Here is a 19,318-nt window from a genome sequence, read left to right on the forward strand (position 1 = left end):
AAATGTGGACTGCTAGGAAAAAAAATTGTTATAGGTCAAATTGTTACAGCAAGTCTATTTGAAGGCGAGAGGTATTATTTGCAAATGTTGCTAAATCATGTAAGAAGTCCTTTGTTGTTTGAAGATCTTATGACAGTTGATGGTGTTGTGGTTCTAACATTTCGTTAAGCAACAACTATGTATTATTTGTTAGAAAGAGATAGTAGTTTAGAAGATTGTTTATACGAAGCATCTATATATCAAATGCCATTCAACTTGAGGCAGTTATTTGCAACTATATTGGTTTATTGTAATCCAACAAATCCAATAGAGCTTTGAGAATGTTTTGAATAAGATATATCAATTGATTTTAAGTCAATGAAGATTCTTCGTTGAATGTAAGAATGCAAGTTTTGCGCTCTATCTATTCTACACTTGAATCAATGAGAAAATACATTAATTCATTCCATCTTGTTGATCAAAAAATTTCTTTTGATGAAGACAAATTCCATTTTAGGGAGATTGATGATGAATTGGTTGTTCAAATTCCAGAAGAAGATATTGCTGCATCACAAGTCCTTAATAGTGAACAACAACATGTCTATGATTCGGTGTTAAAAAAGGTTTTTTCAAATAAAACAGCTACATTCTTTGTTGATAGCTTTGGTGGGACAGGGAAGACATTTCTGTATAAGGCACTTCTCACTGCAGTAAGATCACAAAAATTAGTAGCACTTGCAACTGTTTCGTCTGGTGTGAATAGCACACTCGCGATTTAAGTTTCCGTTGGATACTGACAAAAATAACACATGTTGTGTCAGTAAACAATGTGACCTCGCAAAACTATTACGTGTAACAAGGTTAATTATATGAGATGAAGCTCTTATGTCAAGAAAAGAAGCCATCAAATCATTAGATAAAATGCTTCAAAACATCAATGATTCAGAATTAACATTCGGTGGAAAAGTTGTTATTTTTTGTAAAGATTTTTGCCAGATTTTACCTATGATTTATAAAAGAATAATACAAGAACAAATTGATGTCAGTTTGGTATCTTCCTACTTATGGCCTACATTGATCAATATTCGTTTGACTAAAAATATGCAAACAAGATTGGATCCAGCTTTTTCAGAGTATGTGTTAGAATTAGGCAACGGGATGGCATCAATCACAGTTAATGAAACCATAAAAATCTCTAAGGGCATGCTTATTCCCTATGAAGATGACTGTACTTTTTTGGATTATTTAATAAATTATATTTTTAATAATATTCATGATTATTCAATAAATATTTCAGATATGATGAATCGAGTCATATCAACACCGAATAACAATTATGTTAATGAAATAAATGCATTATTAATTCAATAGTTTCCTGGTGAGTTTAGGTGATATTACAGCTTTGAAGAAGTAATATATGCATCTGAACAAGTAGTTACGGAAGATTTTTTAAATACTTTAACCTCAAATGAACTTTCTCATCATGAATTGTTACTCAAGAAAAACTGTCTCATCATGTTGTTTAGAAAACATTGATTCTTTAGAAGGACCATGCAACAGAACACGTTTAATTTGTCGAAATTTTGATTGAAATGTCATTGATGCAAAAATTGTAATTGGTCACCATAGTGGGAAAAAAGTTTTTATTCCAATGATCTCATTCTTACCAAACGTTGATGAAAATAGTGGTTTCACATTCAAGCGAACTCAATTTCCTATCAGATTAAGCTTTGCAATAAGTATAAATAAGTCACAAGGGCAAACATTAGATTTTGTTAGGATATATTTGCCTCAATCTATTTTTTCGCATGATCAATTATATGTAGCTTTATCAATAGTTAAGACTTCATCTACAGTAAAGATTTTAATATGGCCAGTATCGAATGAACGATTTGAAAAGAACTCCACAACAAATATTGTGTATACAAAATTATTAAGATTAGCATGTTCAAATTAATGATTACATGTAATTAGATTCAATTGTATAATTTAAATTTAATTACTTAAGCACAATTGCATATTTAACTTAATTCTCTTTTCTGTATGTTTAATATTGTGTTTTTTACTTTCTTGTACTCTTTAATTCTATTTGCAATTCTTTACTTTAGCTAGAAGATTTACTATATTTATACATTTAATGTCTTTGTATATGACCATTTTTAAATATGCAGACAATTTATACATCAATAAAACATATCACTCTAAGTACAAAGAATTGAAAAATGAAAATGATTGTGGTAAACAAGTCACCCAAACGAACATACCAACGCTCACAATGAAATACCAAAGTCTAACATTGATTGATCCAGAGGTATAATATTTATTTGTATCTATTGTCTTTTTTTTTTTTTAGAGTCCCATAAACTGTGAAGGAATTAGATTATTCTTTTAAAACTCAAAAATAATTTAAAATAAACAAATTTATTATAATAAATTATTCATTACAATTTTTAATAATAAATTATTCGTTAGAATGTTTTATACTGTACAGAAAAATCGACTGTAAGTTACGATGTTTGATAAAGATATTGACTTGCGAGATAACACTTTGTACATTTTCCGATCATATTGCATTAGTAATGCATATGTGAGATCATTAGATCCAAAACATAGAATTGAAACACATCAATATCAATAGATCTTAAATTCGTTCTAATTGAGGAAGTTCCAGATGATGGAAAACAATTAGAGCCACCAAAGTACCACCTCATCCCATTTAATGAATTAGACGCTTACAAAGACTCAATTGCAGAAATATGTATTTTACTCTTTATTTTACAATCTTTAATTATCAATACATTAAAAATTTAATTCTTATTTATCAAATGTTTTAACTGTTGCAATCCATATTAAGCCATGTAAAGAGATAACCTCAACGTATGGACCAACAACTATTCAAGAAATATATATTATTGATCAAAGGTAAAATATTTTTGAGGTTCTTGGCTCTTTTATAATTACGTTTCAACCTTAATTTCTTGCATATTCTGTTAATTATTTTTTTCTCCAATTTTATAGCTTAAACCTCATATGTTTAACTATGTGGGATCGATTTGTGCAAGATGAATGCCTAAAAATCTCGAAAATAATTGTAGCTAAGCCAATTATACTTGGAACAAGGATAATAGTTGGTTCTTATAATGGTATTTTTAATAATTAACAATCTTATATATACATATATATATATATTATATCATATATGCTTGCATTAGTCGTAATCTATATTTCCAATGAAAGATTATCTCTTTCATCACTTCCAACAAATGTATTTACGATTAGTCCTATTGTTCCTGAGACAACTTCATTGCAAGAGTGGTAATTCTCACAAATCAATCATTATTTATTTATGCATTTATATTATATATACTTCAAATGTAGGTTTTGTGCCGCTTGAATATTGACGTCTTCATATTTTTCTTTCTTATGTTGCATTTTCTTTATGAATTTTAAGGACGGTGATTAATGACTCATTACTTGAAAGTATTATTACAAAATGTTTGAAATACCCATCTACATCTCTATCTTTTGCTGGTATTCGAGAAATAATCAAGAATTGTGATATTGTTGAGTTGATCAAAAGTTTGCAACCCATAGCGGTAAAATCCTATTCTTAGTAATAAATTCATATATGTATACAATCACTTTATCTAAAAAATTGTTTCTAATATAATGTAGAAAATAAAATTTTGGATAAAGGCGAAGATAATTGTGATTAACTTGCGACAGCTAATTTTTTACATGTCATGTATTGGTTCTAACAAAGGAACTGAGTATGAATACAACGAAACTTTAATTTGTTACCATTGCAAAAACTAAAGTATTTCCTAACCATGGTATGTATCTTTCAAATTTTTTGTTTGGTAAATTATGTCACAAATTTAATGTATAGTTCTTATCAATTCTAACTTAAAATGATATTTCCATCATATTTATAGTTGCTGAGCACATGTTGAACTCGACGATGGTACCAGAAGACTATCTGCTATTATGTTTGGTGAAATTATAGAAGAAACATTGGGTTGTTCAGTAATTGAGTTTATAAATCATACTAGTGACGTATGTTTTCTTATTTTTCATTGCTTTATTGTTTGGAATAAAAAAGTCTATCTTATAATCTTGAGATATTTACTACATTTTCTATGAGTACATATAATTGAGGTTTATATTAAAAATAAAACTATTAAAAGCAAATTATAAAAAAAAAAACTCATTTTAATTGATTTTTACATACTTGTGTGTCATGACAGTTTTATTTTTATTTATAACATGCACAATAATTTAATTAAAAACATTGCATTCTAAGATTTGCATTAAATGACTATACTTCAATTTTCAGTATATAACTTCTTTGAGTTCTTATTAATCATGCAAAGCTATTAAAAATTTACTTTGCAAGAACATTTGTTATATATAGAAAATGTTGTGGTACAAGCTTTTCACAAAAAGTTATATAAATTTTTTCTACATTGTAATATATAGAAATATTCAACCAGCAGCAACACAAGAATTTAAATGTCATCTCTATTGATCCCATATAGGATGACACAAAATGATCGATTATAGTAAAAATATCAAGGAACTCATATTTTGAACTAATGTTTTTGTTAGACTTATACTAAACTTGTCGCAAACAAGTTTGCTAAAACTATCGTTGTGATAAATATGTATTGTACTATCTTGCAATTTGAACTCATGTTTTTATCTTGTAATCTATGCAACCATGTTATTATTATTATACTCTACTTAACTATCATTATCCAAAAATATTTGCTAGAATTTACATTTTTTTCCTTATGCATTACATTATTAATTGAAATCAATTTTCTTTATAAAAAATAATCATTTCACCCAACTAGGCAAACGTGCTTTGAACGTTGCTCTATCCTAGTATGTATATATATACTAGCAGTGAGGTTACATCCGAGGCACGTTTGTCCTGTATTATTATTGTTGATGCGGTAGAAATTGCTCAACAAGCCGAAATGGGAGAAAGAGTCACTCTGGGCCCATTGGGGCGACTTGGGCCTCAATCGGCATTGTATAGAGCCCTCGTGCGTGAACTTGTTTCTCGAGTTTAATAAATCCTGTGCAGAGGAGTCCTGAGGAGATCATGAGGTACCGAAGGGGTAACTCCAAAGCAAGTGAGGTCATGAGGTACCGAAGGGGTAACTCCAAAGCAAGTGAGGTGCTGTCTTGAGCTGGTGGGGTGCTGAGCAGGTCATCTCCTGAGCAAGTGGAGGTGGAGGTTCCCAAGTAGAGGTGCAGAGCAGAGGAGGGATCCAGAGTTGAACTTCATTTGTTTCCCGAGCTTAACAAATCCTGGGCAGAGGAGTCTGAGGAGATCATGAGGTACCAAGCGGGTAACTCCAAAGCAAAATGAGGTGCTGTCTTGAGCTGGTGGAGTGTCGAGCAGGTCATCTCCGAGCGGGTGTCTCCCGAGCAATGTGAGGGTCTGTCCTGAGTAGGTGTTTCCCAAGATGCTTCCTGAGCCATGCTTCCCAAGATGGTTCTTGAGTCTTGCTTCCCAAGCTTAGTAAGTCCTGGGCAGAAGAGGTGCCGAGCAGGTGGTTCCCGAGCGGATGGCTCCCAAGCTAGTGGGCTGAGGAGGGATCCCAAGTTGAGGGAGGCTGCGATGGATACTCCCAAGCAGCGTGAGGATTGGTCCCGAGTGAGTTGGCTACCGAGCGGGAGGGGCTGTGATGGAGAGTAGGTCCTGTGTGGTGCACCTGAGCACTGTGCATGCACAGTGGGTGTGCATGGCACTATGCACTTTAAGTGCACCATGCCGGCTTGTGTACTGCAACCTGCTTCGCGGCCACTATGCACTTTTAATTATTTGTCCAACTCGAAAGTGTAAGTGCCCAAGCAGTGTGCTTTTATGCGATAGAGTGATTCAGGTGCAGGGATGAGGAGTTCAGTCAATCCCTCACCTGGGTGAGAAAGATTTTATCTTTCCTCGCCCGCTATCCACCCATTTTTCATAAGCGTAAAATTGGGTGCAGGGGCGAGGAGTTCAGTCAGTCCTTCGCCTGGGCTAGAAAGATTATATTTCCTCACCCGCTATCCTCCCATTTTTCATAAACGTAAAATATGGGTGCAGGGGCGAGGAGTTCAGTTAGTCCCTCGCCTGGGCAAGAAAGATTTTATTTTTTCTCGACTGATAATTGAATTAATGTGGGTGATCTATGTCCAAATAATCGAATTAATTCATAGATGATTATATGCTTGAAGGCCTAATTTGATCACCTGATTTTAATTATCTATTTTAAGTTAGTTTAAATCAGTGTTTAAAACTCTACCGTTGGATCAAATCTGGGAATTCAAGATGAATGGTTGGGATTTAAAACCCAAAACCCTAGCCTTTTCCCCTCTCTCTCTCTCTCTCTCTCTCTCTCTCTCTCTCTCTCTCTCTCTCTCTCTCTCTCTCTCTCTCTCTCTCTCTCTCTCTCTCTCTCTCTCTCCTTCCCCTTAACAGCCGCACGTCTTCCCTCTCTCTCACCCGATCTCCTGAGCTGGATTTCATTTGTTTTCCAAGCTTAACTCTCATGCGTGAACTTGTTTCCCGAGCTTAACAAATCCTGGGCAGAGGAGTCCTGAGGAGATCATGAAGTACCGAGTGGGTAACTCCAGAGCAAAGTGAGAAGCTGTCTCGAGCTAGTGGGGTGTCGAGCAGGTCATCTCCGAGAAGGTGTCTCGAGCAAAGTGAGTTTCTCGAGATGCCTCTCGAGCTATGCTTCCTGAGATGGTTCACGAACCGTGCTTCCCAAGCTTAGTAAGTCCTGGGCAGAAGAGGTGCCGAGCAGGTGACTCCTGACTAGGTGGCTCCGGACCAAGTGGTTCCCAAATGGATGGCTCCCAAGTTGATGTGCTGAGGTGGGATCCCGAGCTAAGGGAGGCTGTGATGGAGACTCTCGAGCAGCGTGAGGATTGGTCTTGAGTGAGTTGCCTACCGAGAGGGAGGGGCTGTGATGGAGAGTAGGTCCCGTGTGGTGCTCTCGAGCACTGTGCATGCACAGTGGGCGTGCATGGCACTGTGCACTTAAGTGCACCATGTCGGCCTGTGTACTGCACCATGTTTCACGGCCACTATGCACTTTTAATTATTTGTCCAACTTGAAAGTGTAAATGCCCGAGCAGTGTGCTTTTATGCGATAGAGTGATGCGGGTGCAAGGGCTAGAAGTTCAGTTAGTCCCTCGTCTGGGCGAGAAAGATTTTATCTTTCCTCACCTGCTATCAGCCCATTTTTCATAAGCATAAAATGTGGGTGCAGGGGCGAGGAGTTCAGTCAGTCCCTCGCCTGGGCGAGAAAGATTATATTTCCTCGCTTGCTATCCGCCCATTTTTCATAAACGTAAAATGTGGGTGCAGGGGAGAGGAGTTCAGTCAATCCATTGCTTGGGCGAGAAAGATTTTATCTTTCCTCGACTAATAATCGAATTAATGTGGGTAATCTATGTCCAAATAATCGAATTAATTCGTAAATGATTATATGCTTGAAGGCCTGATTTGATCACCTGACTTTAATTATTTATTTTAAGTTAGTTTAAATCAATGTTTAAACCTTCACCCTTAGATCAAATTTGGGAATTTAAGATGAAGGGTTAGGATTTAAAACCCTAAACTCTCGTCTTTTCCCCTCACTTTCCCTTTCTCCCTCTCTCTAATTCCCCTTCAGTAGCCGCACATCTTCCCTCTCTCTCACCCGATCTCCTCCCTCAAGCAACCCAGCGCCGCCGTTCGCCACCACCAAGTTTCCCTCACGCCGTGGACCACTTCCATGGAACCCACCACCCATAGCTCATTCGTAGCCCCATGCACGCAACCCCTCTAGACGCATAGATTTCTCCCCGTAGCGTCGCCATTAACCACCCCCACGCCACTGCACCACCACCACCAGCCTATTCCTTCGCCGACGACCCCTCCCCTTCCTTCTTTCCTCCAGCCCATCACCCGCTCCTCTCATGCTCTCTCTCTTCACGGGATCCCAGATCCACTGCCGTAGGACCACCACGACGCTGTCGTATGCCGCCTCTAGCAGCCACCACGAGGTCACCCACAACGCAGCTCCCCGATCTGCCTCCCTCTCTCATGAAGCCTTTCTCTATCTCACGAGTTCTTGTCGTTGCACGGCCTAGATTCATTGCCTACAGCCCTCCACGACACCTCCCCTATTCCTCCATGCCCAACAAAGCCTCTACCTCTCCCTTGCTAGGTTGTGTGGTGATTTTGTGATGATTTATAATGATTTTGTGATAAAGATAATTGTTATGAGATTGTACAGAGGAACATAAGTGGAAGAAGAAAGTGTCAAATAAAATTACTTTTCATTCATATTCATTCCTCTATAGTCTTTTTTAAATATAAAATAAAGGAAAAGAAGAAAACAAAGGAGAAAACGACGCTTCTAACTTAAGACGCAAGTTCACAACAGATTCAAACACCAATATCGCAGACCACACTTTATAACTCATGTAGTAGTACTACTATATGTTGTTCATCGTGTGGACCAAACCATGCATAGTACATAGTACATACTCTTTATATGATTCTTCACCCAGGGGTAGAAAAAGCATAATCCCTAAGATTGTAATGTCATCAACTTGGCTCTCCTTCTCCCCTCTCTTTTTCTCCTCTGAGTTCGGGCAATAGCATTCTTTTCGTCTCCCTTAATCTGCATTCAGCGCTTTTCGTTTTGGCTTTGATAGCTTATTGGGACTGAGCTTTGATCGAAGGTGGGTTCTCTCTATCACTGTCATCGGAAACCTCCTCACCATCTTTTTCGGTTCTCACTTATAACCTAACCCTCCATGTGCCTAAGTATTTGTGGCACCATTTTCTTTTCTTTCTGATTTTTTATATATGTTAATGTGTCCGTATGTGTTTTTGTTGTTGACAACGTTATTGTGTGGTTTTGATTCTTCCTTAGGTTTTGGGATTTGATGTTTGGTTTGTTGAACTTACGATAAGGAATGCCTATCTGGTGGATGACTGTTTGCTAAACTGTCTTTTTGGTTGTTCCTATAATTGGTATGCTTTTCAGCAGCCTAGCAATACGTCTCTTTGGGTTCTGCTGCTTCTGACTGTGGATTCACTGGTTACTCCAAATCTTTTCTTACTGTTGATTTTTCTCAAGTTTGATTTTTTTTCCCCATTTGTTGCCAATGTAATCTCAGAGATTGGGCGTTAAACTACTTAATATTTGAAATTTCATTCTTTTTGGGGTATTGTGAGTAGTATTGAAACTCACAGCTTGTTCATTTTTCCGTCTGCTTAGCGATGGATTCCTTTGGTGATAAGTGGGGTGATGAATGCTCTACTATTGGAGACAAAGGAGAAATCGGGTTTATTGATTACAAGGATGATGAATCCGTGTGTAGTTACAATTCAATTGAAGAGGGTCCTATTGTTATTTCTGCCCCATTCCCTTTCGTAGGGGGGCAGCCTCAATCAGTTCCTGTAGCAGAAACTGCAGCAGATTCAGTTACTATCAAGAATACTACTGGTGATCCCGTGAATCTTTGGTCTGTTACAATTTTCGCCTCAAATCCCGAGAACTCTTTTAAACTTTCTCTGATGAAGCCTCCATCAGCAAATGAAACCTCTAAAGGCTATGTAGATTTTTTCTCCTTGGAAGACAGGATGCTTCAGCCTGGAGAGACTTTGACTGTATGGGTCTCTTGCAAACCAGAGAAAATTGGCTTGCACACTACGGTTGTATATTTTGACGTGGAGAGTGAAAGGATAGAACGAGTAGTTTTTATCTTGGTTGACGATAAGATCTCACAGTCTTTGGCTTCTTCAAGGCCATATTCAAGAGGTAGAAGAAAGAAACAGGTTGTTGTCGATAGTGCATTTGTTGCAGGTGTGCGTCCTGAGAGGAAGATAGAACGGTATTTCAAAAACAGACTTCCTCAATATGGCATTCCAAAGGACGTTAGAGCATTGCTTCAAAGCAAACAGATACCCGATGCTGTCAACGAAGGTCTTACACCAGAGAATTACACTTTTTTCTTCGAAAACCTAATAATGATGGAAGAAATACAACTGGAGGTAAGTTACTAAGTCTCTATTTGTGAAGGAAAGAACATGGATAATGATTGAAGTAGATTATTGTTTTGATTTGTGGTAAAATTTCTGAATTCCGGCTTCAGGAAGACATGAGGAGTTATGGCATGGAACATGTCGCTCTGAGGAAGAGGGGAAAGCAATTTTTGTCTCTAGTGGTCCCAGGCCTTGCAGAGAGACGGCCTTCACTTGTCCAAGGGGATCATATTTTTGTCAAGCTTTCCTCTGAATATGGAAATGACACAACTCCTACATATCAGGTTTGTCTCTACTTGCTCGTGATACTTTATTTTTTGTCATGATAATGGTTATAAGTTTCAGTTTGTATGGTTCCTGCTTTTACCTATAATAAATGTGTCATACTAGTTCCCAAAATGTTGAGGTGTTATTGCAATTAACTGAGGCGTTCTTATCTACTTATCATTAAGAAGAAAAGCTGTTGGAGGTCTGGCTAAAAACATTAGTAAATTATCCTCTTCAGGCATGTTGTGCAGATAAGAAGATATAATGGAAGTTTGGCTTTGTTGGGTGCTCTCAGTATCCGTCTCATCGGTTTTCTGGACTTCAAAGAATTTTATTTTATGTTTTGTTGAAACTGTCGTTATCTTATATTTTAAACCATCGAGTGGTTTTTATTTTTGGCCATAGAACACAATTGGAGGTTTCTTGCGTCCTTGGGTGTGTTACGTGTTTGGCAGTTGACAGTCCAGTGTGAATACTTCTCTTTCGACAATTGTTTCATATTATGTACGAATAAGGCATGCTTCCATCCATATTTGTTAAGTGCCTTGTGTTTTACATGTCTCATCGTGATGTTTAATATGGATTTCTTGTTACCTACTAGTGTTATTTTTTCCAATACTTAATGCAGTGTCTCGCAGGGTTATATCCACCGTGTTGAGGCTGATGAAGTTTATCTGAAGTTTGACTCAGATTTTCACTCTCACCATAGAGATGGGAATCTCTATAATGTACAGTTTACGTACAATCGAATCAACATGAGAAGATTATATCAAGCCATTGAAGCTGCAGAAGAATTAGAGATGGAGTTCCTATTTCCATCTGAGTGCTTTAATGGGAGGCAGATTGAAACCACTCCATTGGTGCCTATATCTTGTAATCTTAATCCTGAACAGATGTGTTCAATTGAGATGATCCTTGGCTGCAAAGGAATGCCACCGTATGTGATTCACGGGCCTCCAGGTACTGGTAAGACTATGACACTAGTGGAAACAATCCTTCAGGTATACACAACTCGGAAGGATGCTCGGATTCTTGTTTGCGCACCTTCAAATAGTGCAGCAGACCACATTCTAGAGAAAATCCTTGGGGAAAAGGCTGCTCACCTTCAGGAGAATGAAATATTCAGGCTCAATGCATCTAGCCGTCCATACGAGGATATCACACCTAATATTATCCGCTTCTGCTTCTTTGATGAGCATATCTTCAAGTGTCCTCCCCTTGGTGCCCTCCTGCTATATAGGATCATCATATCAACTTACATGGGTGCCTCTCTTCTACATGCAGAAGGTGTCAAGCGAGGCCACTTCTCTCATATTTTCTTAGATGAGGCTGGCCAAGCTTCAGAACCAGAAACCATGATTCCTATATCTAAACTCTGTAAGCGAAATGCAGTTGTTGTTCTTGCTGGAGACCCATTGCAATTAGGTCCAGTAATATACTCAAAAGAAGCAGATAGTTTTGGATTGGGGAAATCCTACTTGGAAAGATTGTTTGAATCTGACTTTTACTCCAATGGGGATGAAAATTATGTGACGAAATTGGTTAGAAACTACCGATGTCACCCAGAAATTCTATATCTCCCTTCAACGCTGTTCTATAAGGGAGAATTAATTGCATGTAAAGATGATGTAAGTTCCTTTGTGGATGAGGGGAATCTCCTTCCTAACAAAGATTTCCCTGTTCTTTTCTTTGGCATCCAAGGTTGTGATGAGAGGGAAGGAAATAATCCATCATGGTTTAACCGGATCGAGGCAAGCAAGGTAGTAGAGGTCATAAGGCGACTGACTGCAAGTGGGAATTTGAGCGAGGAACACATTGGGGTAATAACACCTTATAGGCAGCAAGTGCTCAAACTAAAGAAAGCCTTTGATAGTTTGGACATGACTGATATCAAGGTTGGAAGTGTTGAACAATTTCAAGGACAAGAGAGGCAAGTCATTATTATATCCACTGTCCGGTCGACGATCAAACACAATGAATTTGACAGGACATATTGTTTGGGGTTTTTGAGCAATCCAAGAAGGTTTAATGTGGCTATTACTCGTGCTATTTCTTTGCTAGTCATAATTGGGAATCCACACATCATCAGCAAGGTAATTCTTTTTCTCTTCCAAGCTCTTATTTGAGACTAATGGAGCCAAATAGAAGGCAGCCTATACAATGCTAAATGAAACCCGGTAATGACAATGTCTTTTGAAAGATTGCATCTCTGTCTGATTCAAACTCTACACACAAGCTGTTATGGATTTTTTTTTTTTTTTTTGCCTCTTTTCTGATAAAAGCAACAAAAAACTGGGATTTCATTGTAAGTAAAAATGAGGATGGTTAGTAGTCATGAACAAACCTTTGGATATGATTAAGACCAAAATCTGATGTGTAAAACTTAGGCCTCGTTTGGTTACGCAGTTTAGATGAGATGAGATGTTTTGTTGAAAGTTGTAAATAAAATATTGTTATAATATTATTTTTTAATATTATTTTTATTTTGGGATTTGAAAAAGTTGAATTGTTTATTATATATTGTGTGGGAGTTTGGAAAAGTTGTAATGATGAGATGAGATGATTTTGTGTATCCAAACCGGGCCTTACTTACATTAGTATTTTGGGATTTGTTTTATGGAGTAACCAAATCAATTGAGTTTCAACACCAACAAAGCTAAGAGATGGTTGTTTACATTGCTAATGCTCAGTTGTCTGCATTTCTTGGCAGGACTTGTACTGGAACAAGTTATTATGGCGTTGTGCAGACAACAACTCTTATCAGGGTTGTGCACTTCCTGATAGGGAGGAGTTTGTTGATGAGGACCCCGCACAGAAGGATTGCTTGAATTGTGATGAAGAAAATGCTCTCCCCCCTCAAGGAGCTGAATGGGGCCAAGAGTCTTGGCAAGAAGAATATTCTAAACCTGCTAAAGACGAAGATGAATGGTCTGATGGTTGGAAGTAAATCTGCTTAACATCAAGGGTGAGAAAGCAACTGGCATGCCTTTTTTACCGCTGCACACCGGGACTATCTTATATCTTTGTAGAAGTGGTCTTGCATATATCATACAATCATCAATGTTAGGCTAAGACATATATTGCTTTTTGTATGCCGTGAAGCCATGGTTAACATGCAGAAATGCCTGGTAAGATCAAGACTTTCATTTAGTTCAGAGTTGCATCTTTGAAAGTTGATAAATTTTTTTCTTTGCTACGAGAAGCATCACTTTGTTTTAAAGCCCAGCATGCTACCGCGTGCTCAGATTGTGGTGCAAAAACAAAAGTAGGTGGACTTCTAAGATATTATTGTTTGTATGGATTCTGAAAGACAAATTTTTTGTGGCCAAAATTCCACCAGTATATCTAAAGATAGAGCTGGAATATCCCTATTAATTGTTGACGTACATTTAAGGAGTGAAAGAAGTACTTATGCTAACTAGCTTGATGACCTGGGTATTGGGTATAGGCAACAACACGAACTTTTGCCTACAATCTTTTTAATGCCAATATGTGGGAAAAGCTAAACATAAGATGTACGATTAGTATAGATGAGTAGAGGTATGAACAAGGGAAATTAGTACACCAGATGGAAACCAGCTGTAGCTGCTGGAGAGTGGTTCTGTGGCTGATGAACTTGAATCCGGTTCTACAGCCGAGTTCCTTGCTGGGGGTGTTGCCTTAGCAAACTCGGGTGGTGAGCTTGGTGTTGCGGATGAATTCTTCCCAGGCTCCAGTGGAGATGTAACATTATTAGTATCTGCAATAGAGCAATTCGAAACTTGTGAGTTCAAAGATCAGACCGTCTTTCCATTTATGACAAAATGCTCCTATGTTATATGGGAATCTCAGTCTGCTTTGGTCATTATAAGGTTGTGATTGAAGACAAGTCAGTTTTGCCATATCTGAGTAGGTTATGTTAATGTTAACTTTAGATGATAAGATTAATGCCTTTCGTTTGTTTTCATAACTTCACTCAATTCATCTCATCTCATTTAATTATTACAACTTTCTCAAATTTTCAAACAAAATAAAATAAATAATTCAACTTTTTCAAATTTAAAAAAATATATATATTAAAAAAAATATTTTAATAATATTTTATTCAACTTTTTAACTTTAATCTTAATACATCTCATCTCATTTGCGAAAACAAACGAGATCGACTATCTTTTGATGTTGATGTGATTTCAAATGATTTATGAATAATAGTGAAAATGTAGTAAATAGTTTGTGAATAGTAATGACAGACTACTTTACTTATCAAACACAGTTTAAATTAAAATGGCCGCATCTATGCCATGCAATTTAAAAAAAAAAACTCGTGAAAACATGCACTTTCACCCCATTCTCCAAGAGTATTGGCATTGGACTCATCAATGAGTCCAATCTTCAAAATTTGATGAATTTATATTTAAAATCATTGTATTAGATTCACCAAATACTAAAATTTAAAATTTTGAGCTACAGTGCATTTTAATTCATCTTCAAATTTGAAGACTCACTATTTATACCCTATAATTATTATTTTATTTATTTAAATTATTATTTTTCAATTTTGAGTCACAATATATTTAAGTTAGAAAATAATAATTTAAGTATCAAATTAAATTATTAATTAATATATAATTAGTATAATTATAAAATATGAAAAAAATAAATTAAAAATATTATTATTTAAAAAATAATATTATATTATTGTTTAACTAATCTAATAATTAATTCAATATAGAGTTATGGTTAGGAGAATTTTAAATTTATAAAAAATATGTAATTTTCATTAAATTTTAAAAATAAATTTAATAAAACTAATACCAATGCTATAACAATTTTAGGCTATCCAGAACAATTTGAGCATTAATGATTGCTATAAATATAATTTCTGATTACACTTGCATGACTAGGACAAAAAGGTCAGATGAATCAAACCATTCAAAGCCATCAATGCAGCCACATGAAACGTTGCGTGGCAAATGTGTCATTCAAATCTAACTGTGACTTGAGCGAAATAGAAAATTGCAAGAGTTTTTTATTAGGTGAGTGCGCTAAGCCTTTATACCTGAACCGGAAGGATTTGTATGCCCTGAACTTGTTGGGCTCCGGAGAGGAGGCAATGCCGGTGACCCTGTTCCATTATTATGTAAAGAAAGATATTATCTTTGATGTTATTTTCCCTGTAATTAAAGAGACACGAACATCCTCGCAAATCTATCCCAGATATACGCAAAAACTTCCATGGAAAGTAAAGTTTGAGTCAAGGAAATCTCAAGATTCAAGAAACCAATTAGGGCTGGGTTTGGGTTTTCGAACCTGAGCAAAGTGACTCCAAAGATCCAGTCCTGTTAGAACTGTCCTCTTTCGGTAGCGGACAGACCAAAGGTAGAGAGAGCACCCTGGTGCCATTGACCGGAAACCCCAGAATGGATGACTCCCGGACAAGGTAGCAGAGGCAAATTCCATTGTTGCTAGAGTTTAAAGACGATGAGAAGGCGTTGCAACAGTTTTCGGAGGGCGTGCCGGAGAGGTTGTTTGGCGGAGACGAGATGTAGGGCAAGCATGGGGAGAAAAGAACTAGCTCCTGGGTGCAGCTCGAAGGTGGTGGGCCGGCAGCAGCGGCAGCAATGACGAGGGTGATAAGCGGCATTGCGAAGGCGGCGATCACGGATGTGGGGAATTTTGATATCTTTGGGAAAAGTCTGAGAGTCATTTGGTGAGAGAGAGAGAGAGAGAGAGGTTCGGTATTTGGGATCTGGTAATCAGAACGGGTAGGTGGGTGGCGGGAGAGCTGCTGTTAAAAAAGTGGCCAGAATTCCGAGAAGGTCCTTTGGTTTCCGAGTTATTTACGTCAATTTTCCGTATTGTTCAATGACAGTTTCACACAAAGGCCTTCTAGTTCTAGCTCCATTTCCAAAACTGCCCCTTGCTCTTTTCCTTTCCCTTCCATCGCTTTTTGGGGAACAGGTTTGGTCCAATTTTAGTTGAAATTGAACATATTTATTATATGAATTTGCTATTCGTCATCCCCACGTACCATACATCATATTTATTTTTATTTATTTTAATAAAATAAAAAAATTATATATAATGTATCGTGTGAAGATGATGAGTAAAATTTTTCTTTATTATATGAAAATTAAAAGTCATAGCATGTTCGATTTGAACTAAAAATAAACTGAAGCTTATAAACTTGGTCGGTGGACTTTATTTCCACTAACACATGCATGTGTATTACAAAGAATACATTCTCACATAAATAAACAATCACCCAATATTGCTCTCAATTATCAATCCCAACGAGCCCAAATAATAGTGCACACCCTCGCATTAAAAGAAACTCATCAAACAATGTCAAAGCGCAAACATACTGCAAGCTACCAATAATAGTTCAAAACAGAATTAACTCCTAACACAAGTAGCATAAAGGATGGTGAGAGACTGTGAGAGGGCATGGCAGCCGATGGGGTCAGAACCGGGCGGCTTCCAGTGGTTGCAGTCGGAGCTTCAGAATCCACCGTTGGAGATGGCGGAGTTAAGACTGGGGTCGTGTCAGATTGTGGTGCCTGAGCAGGTGTTGTGGGTTCCGGGACTGAAGAAGCTGCACGCTCAAGAAAGCAAAATGATTTGGCATTAACATCAAGTATCACTAGCACCAAAAATGGAAACCATTACAAATATGCCTTTTCATAGTAGTAATAATACCTTTTGGACTAGGAGTTGGAGAGAGTCCAGGGGAAGGTGTTGGCTCAAGCGAGACAGGACCTGCAAATGAATTTGAAACATGAAAGTGTGACGTCCCAAAATTTCATTAAAAATCAGTAAAAACAGGGATATTTCCAAGTAAATGAAAGGTACCTGGAGCAGGAATAGGTGCGCCAGAGGCTGCAAATGTTAAGAAAAGCTTGCATTAGAATCTCAACATACAGCTAATTAAATTCCTATGATGTGTTCTTCATAAAGTTTTTACCTTTGCATTGGAGGGGAACTCCAGGCATATTACAAGCACGAGGAAGAGAGATGGCCAAGGACCGATTGATAGGTACTGGGAAAGGAACATTTCCGGTTACAATGAGGCACAAACAGTCCTTGCCGCCACTTGTGAGGGACTTGAGCGAATTGCAGCAGTTTGCACTTGGTGAGGTACCATTCGCAGTGCTATTTGTTACAAATCTCAGGCAAGGGGTGAAGCTTGAAATCATTGAGGTGTTGCATGGGGTACCAATCTGGCCATAAACAGGAATAATCAAGACCACAACCATGGCCAGTATAGGAACAATGCGTGAACAGGGATAAAACAACTCCATCTGAAGTTTCTTTTAACTTTGAGATTTAGTATAGGAGTCGGGGAAACCAAAGTACTAATGTGTTGAGAAAAGAAAGTACAGAAAACTTAAAAGACTTCGGGACTATGATGTTTTGGGGAGAGAAGGGTTAGGGAGTTTATAGATAGATTTGAGGAGTTCTTCACTACTGGTCAGGCCAGGTAACAGAAGTGGAGGGAAATTAGGTGAACTTGAAGTTGGTCTTGGAGTTCAACTACTTTAACTAATCTCTGTGAAATAAGTAGCAGCTTGCTTGAAGTAGGTGGAATTGGCGTCTTTTTGTTCCATCTGTGTGGTGTAGCCTCTCTTGACGTGCATTTCCGACCCATTTTTTGTGCTGTCTATCATTAAACAATTCCGGAAGTTAGAATTTTCTTTTACAATTCAGCCAATAGGACCCATGCACATCTCAGTTTTAGTTGAACTTTCTGCCCCGGAAAAGAAAAATCCATTGGTCTAGGTTAGCTTATGATGAATACCGTTATTATTAGCGTCTCCCCAATTAAACTTTTCAAGAATATTTGCAAGTCAGTCTCAATTAAATTATACAGTGCCCTCCATATCAGACTTGTAAATATAATTTTTCTTCCAGAAATGGGTGGAAAATAAAATATTGATATCCCCACAACTCTCAAACATTCAACAATTCCAGGTTTTAATTTCTACTGAAAGATTGACAGAACCAGAGTCGCTACCAACTTCTAATCTGACCTGCTGACTAAATGAAGATTATTCTTCACCAGATAAGCTGAAGAATTAACTCGAGAATATGTAAAAGTTGGGGGGCGGGGCAAAAAATGTCATCAATTTGGAGCAAACGAGATTACCATCAGCATTACAATTGCCATAAAGAACGTTTCTTACACTCGAGACAAACTATGGAGGAACAGAGACACGTACGAGATACCTTTAAAGAACACAACATCAAGACTACCCTGTCCCTATCTGCATATCTAATGACCACTACAAGAAATCAGGCCTTTTCCCTTTAATTTCCTCTAGCGGTCTCCTCCCCCCTACCTCCCGTCTCTCCCCAGTCCCTCTTCTCTCCCGATCCCCACTCTTCATGCCTCCATGCAGCAGCCACTGCACACCGTCGTCGACCCACCGTCACTGTCCACCTCCACCGTCGCCGATTTTTTTTTTTTGTTGCAAAACGCACAGACGACTACCCCTCTCTCTCTTTTCCTCTCTCTCTAATCATCTCTCCAGCGTCTCTCTCATCATCTCTCTCTCATCAACGACTCTCTCTCATCTCTCTCTCTCTCTCATCTCCGCTCTCTCTCTCTCATCTTCGCTCTCTCTCTCTCATATCCGCTCTCTCTCTCATCTCGATCTCTCTCTCTCATCTTCGCTCTTTCTCTCTCTCATATCCGCTCTCTCTCTCATCTCGATTCTCTCTTTCATCTCCGCACTCTCTCTCATCTCGCACTCTCTCTCATCTCCGCTCTCTCTCTCATCATCTCAGTCTCTCTCTCATCGTCTCTCTCTCACATCTCAATCTCTCTCTCTCTCTCTCTCTCATATCCGCTCTCTCTCTCTCATCAGCTCTCTCTCTCTCAGTCTATAGTAATTTCAAATTTGGGAGATGAATGTTGTAGGGTGTTTTTCGTTATTTTACTTATGCCACGTAGGGTGTGCAGCGGCTGCCCCCACTACAGACTACAGTGGCTGCTCCTCTGATTTTTTCTTTTTTTAATTGAACTGTTTTTTTGGGTATTAAATAATTACT

The 19,318-nt window shown here is 37.8% G+C and overlaps 3 protein-coding genes across 4 annotated transcripts; 1 reads left to right on the forward strand and 2 right to left on the reverse strand.

Moving 5' to 3' along the window:
• Nucleotides 1-8,445: 8,445 nt before the first annotated feature.
• LOC108984607 (probable RNA helicase SDE3) lies at nt 8,446-13,438 on the forward strand. Of its 2 annotated transcripts, XM_018956619.2 has the most exons (6): nt 8,446-8,712; nt 8,907-9,074; nt 9,255-10,030; nt 10,132-10,305; nt 10,927-12,381; nt 12,999-13,438. In XM_018956619.2, the coding sequence occupies exons 3-6, from the start codon at nt 9,257-9,259 to the stop codon at nt 13,233-13,235; spliced, it is 2,640 nt and encodes an 879-aa protein (XP_018812164.1). In that variant the 5' UTR covers nt 8,446-8,712; nt 8,907-9,074; nt 9,255-9,256; the 3' UTR covers nt 13,236-13,438. The 2 variants fall into 2 exon arrangements, with proteins under 2 accessions (XP_018812164.1, XP_018812163.1); XM_018956618.2 differs by lacking the exon at nt 8,907-9,074.
• Nucleotides 13,255-16,015, reverse strand: LOC108984608 (protein YLS3). The gene is made up of 3 exons (XM_018956621.2): nt 15,578-16,015; nt 15,327-15,392; nt 13,255-14,027 (listed from the first exon to the last, which is right to left on the reverse strand). Exons 1-3 carry the CDS (start codon nt 15,972-15,974, stop codon nt 13,810-13,812), a joined length of 681 nt encoding a protein of 226 aa, XP_018812166.2. The 5' UTR covers nt 15,975-16,015; the 3' UTR covers nt 13,255-13,809.
• Nucleotides 16,016-16,422: 407 nt separating this feature from the next.
• LOC108984605 (non-specific lipid-transfer protein-like protein At2g13820) lies at nt 16,423-17,680 on the reverse strand. The gene is made up of 4 exons (XM_018956612.2): nt 17,232-17,680; nt 17,120-17,146; nt 16,967-17,026; nt 16,423-16,862 (listed from the first exon to the last, which is right to left on the reverse strand). Exons 1-4 carry the CDS (start codon nt 17,566-17,568, stop codon nt 16,639-16,641), a joined length of 648 nt encoding a protein of 215 aa, XP_018812157.1. The 5' UTR covers nt 17,569-17,680; the 3' UTR covers nt 16,423-16,638.
• Between the last annotated feature and the right edge of the window lie 1,638 nt (nt 17,681-19,318).

This window comes from Juglans regia, chromosome 7, assembly GCF_001411555.2.
Source record: "Juglans regia cultivar Chandler chromosome 7, Walnut 2.0, whole genome shotgun sequence".
NCBI lineage: Eukaryota > Viridiplantae > Streptophyta > Magnoliopsida > Fagales > Juglandaceae > Juglans > Juglans regia.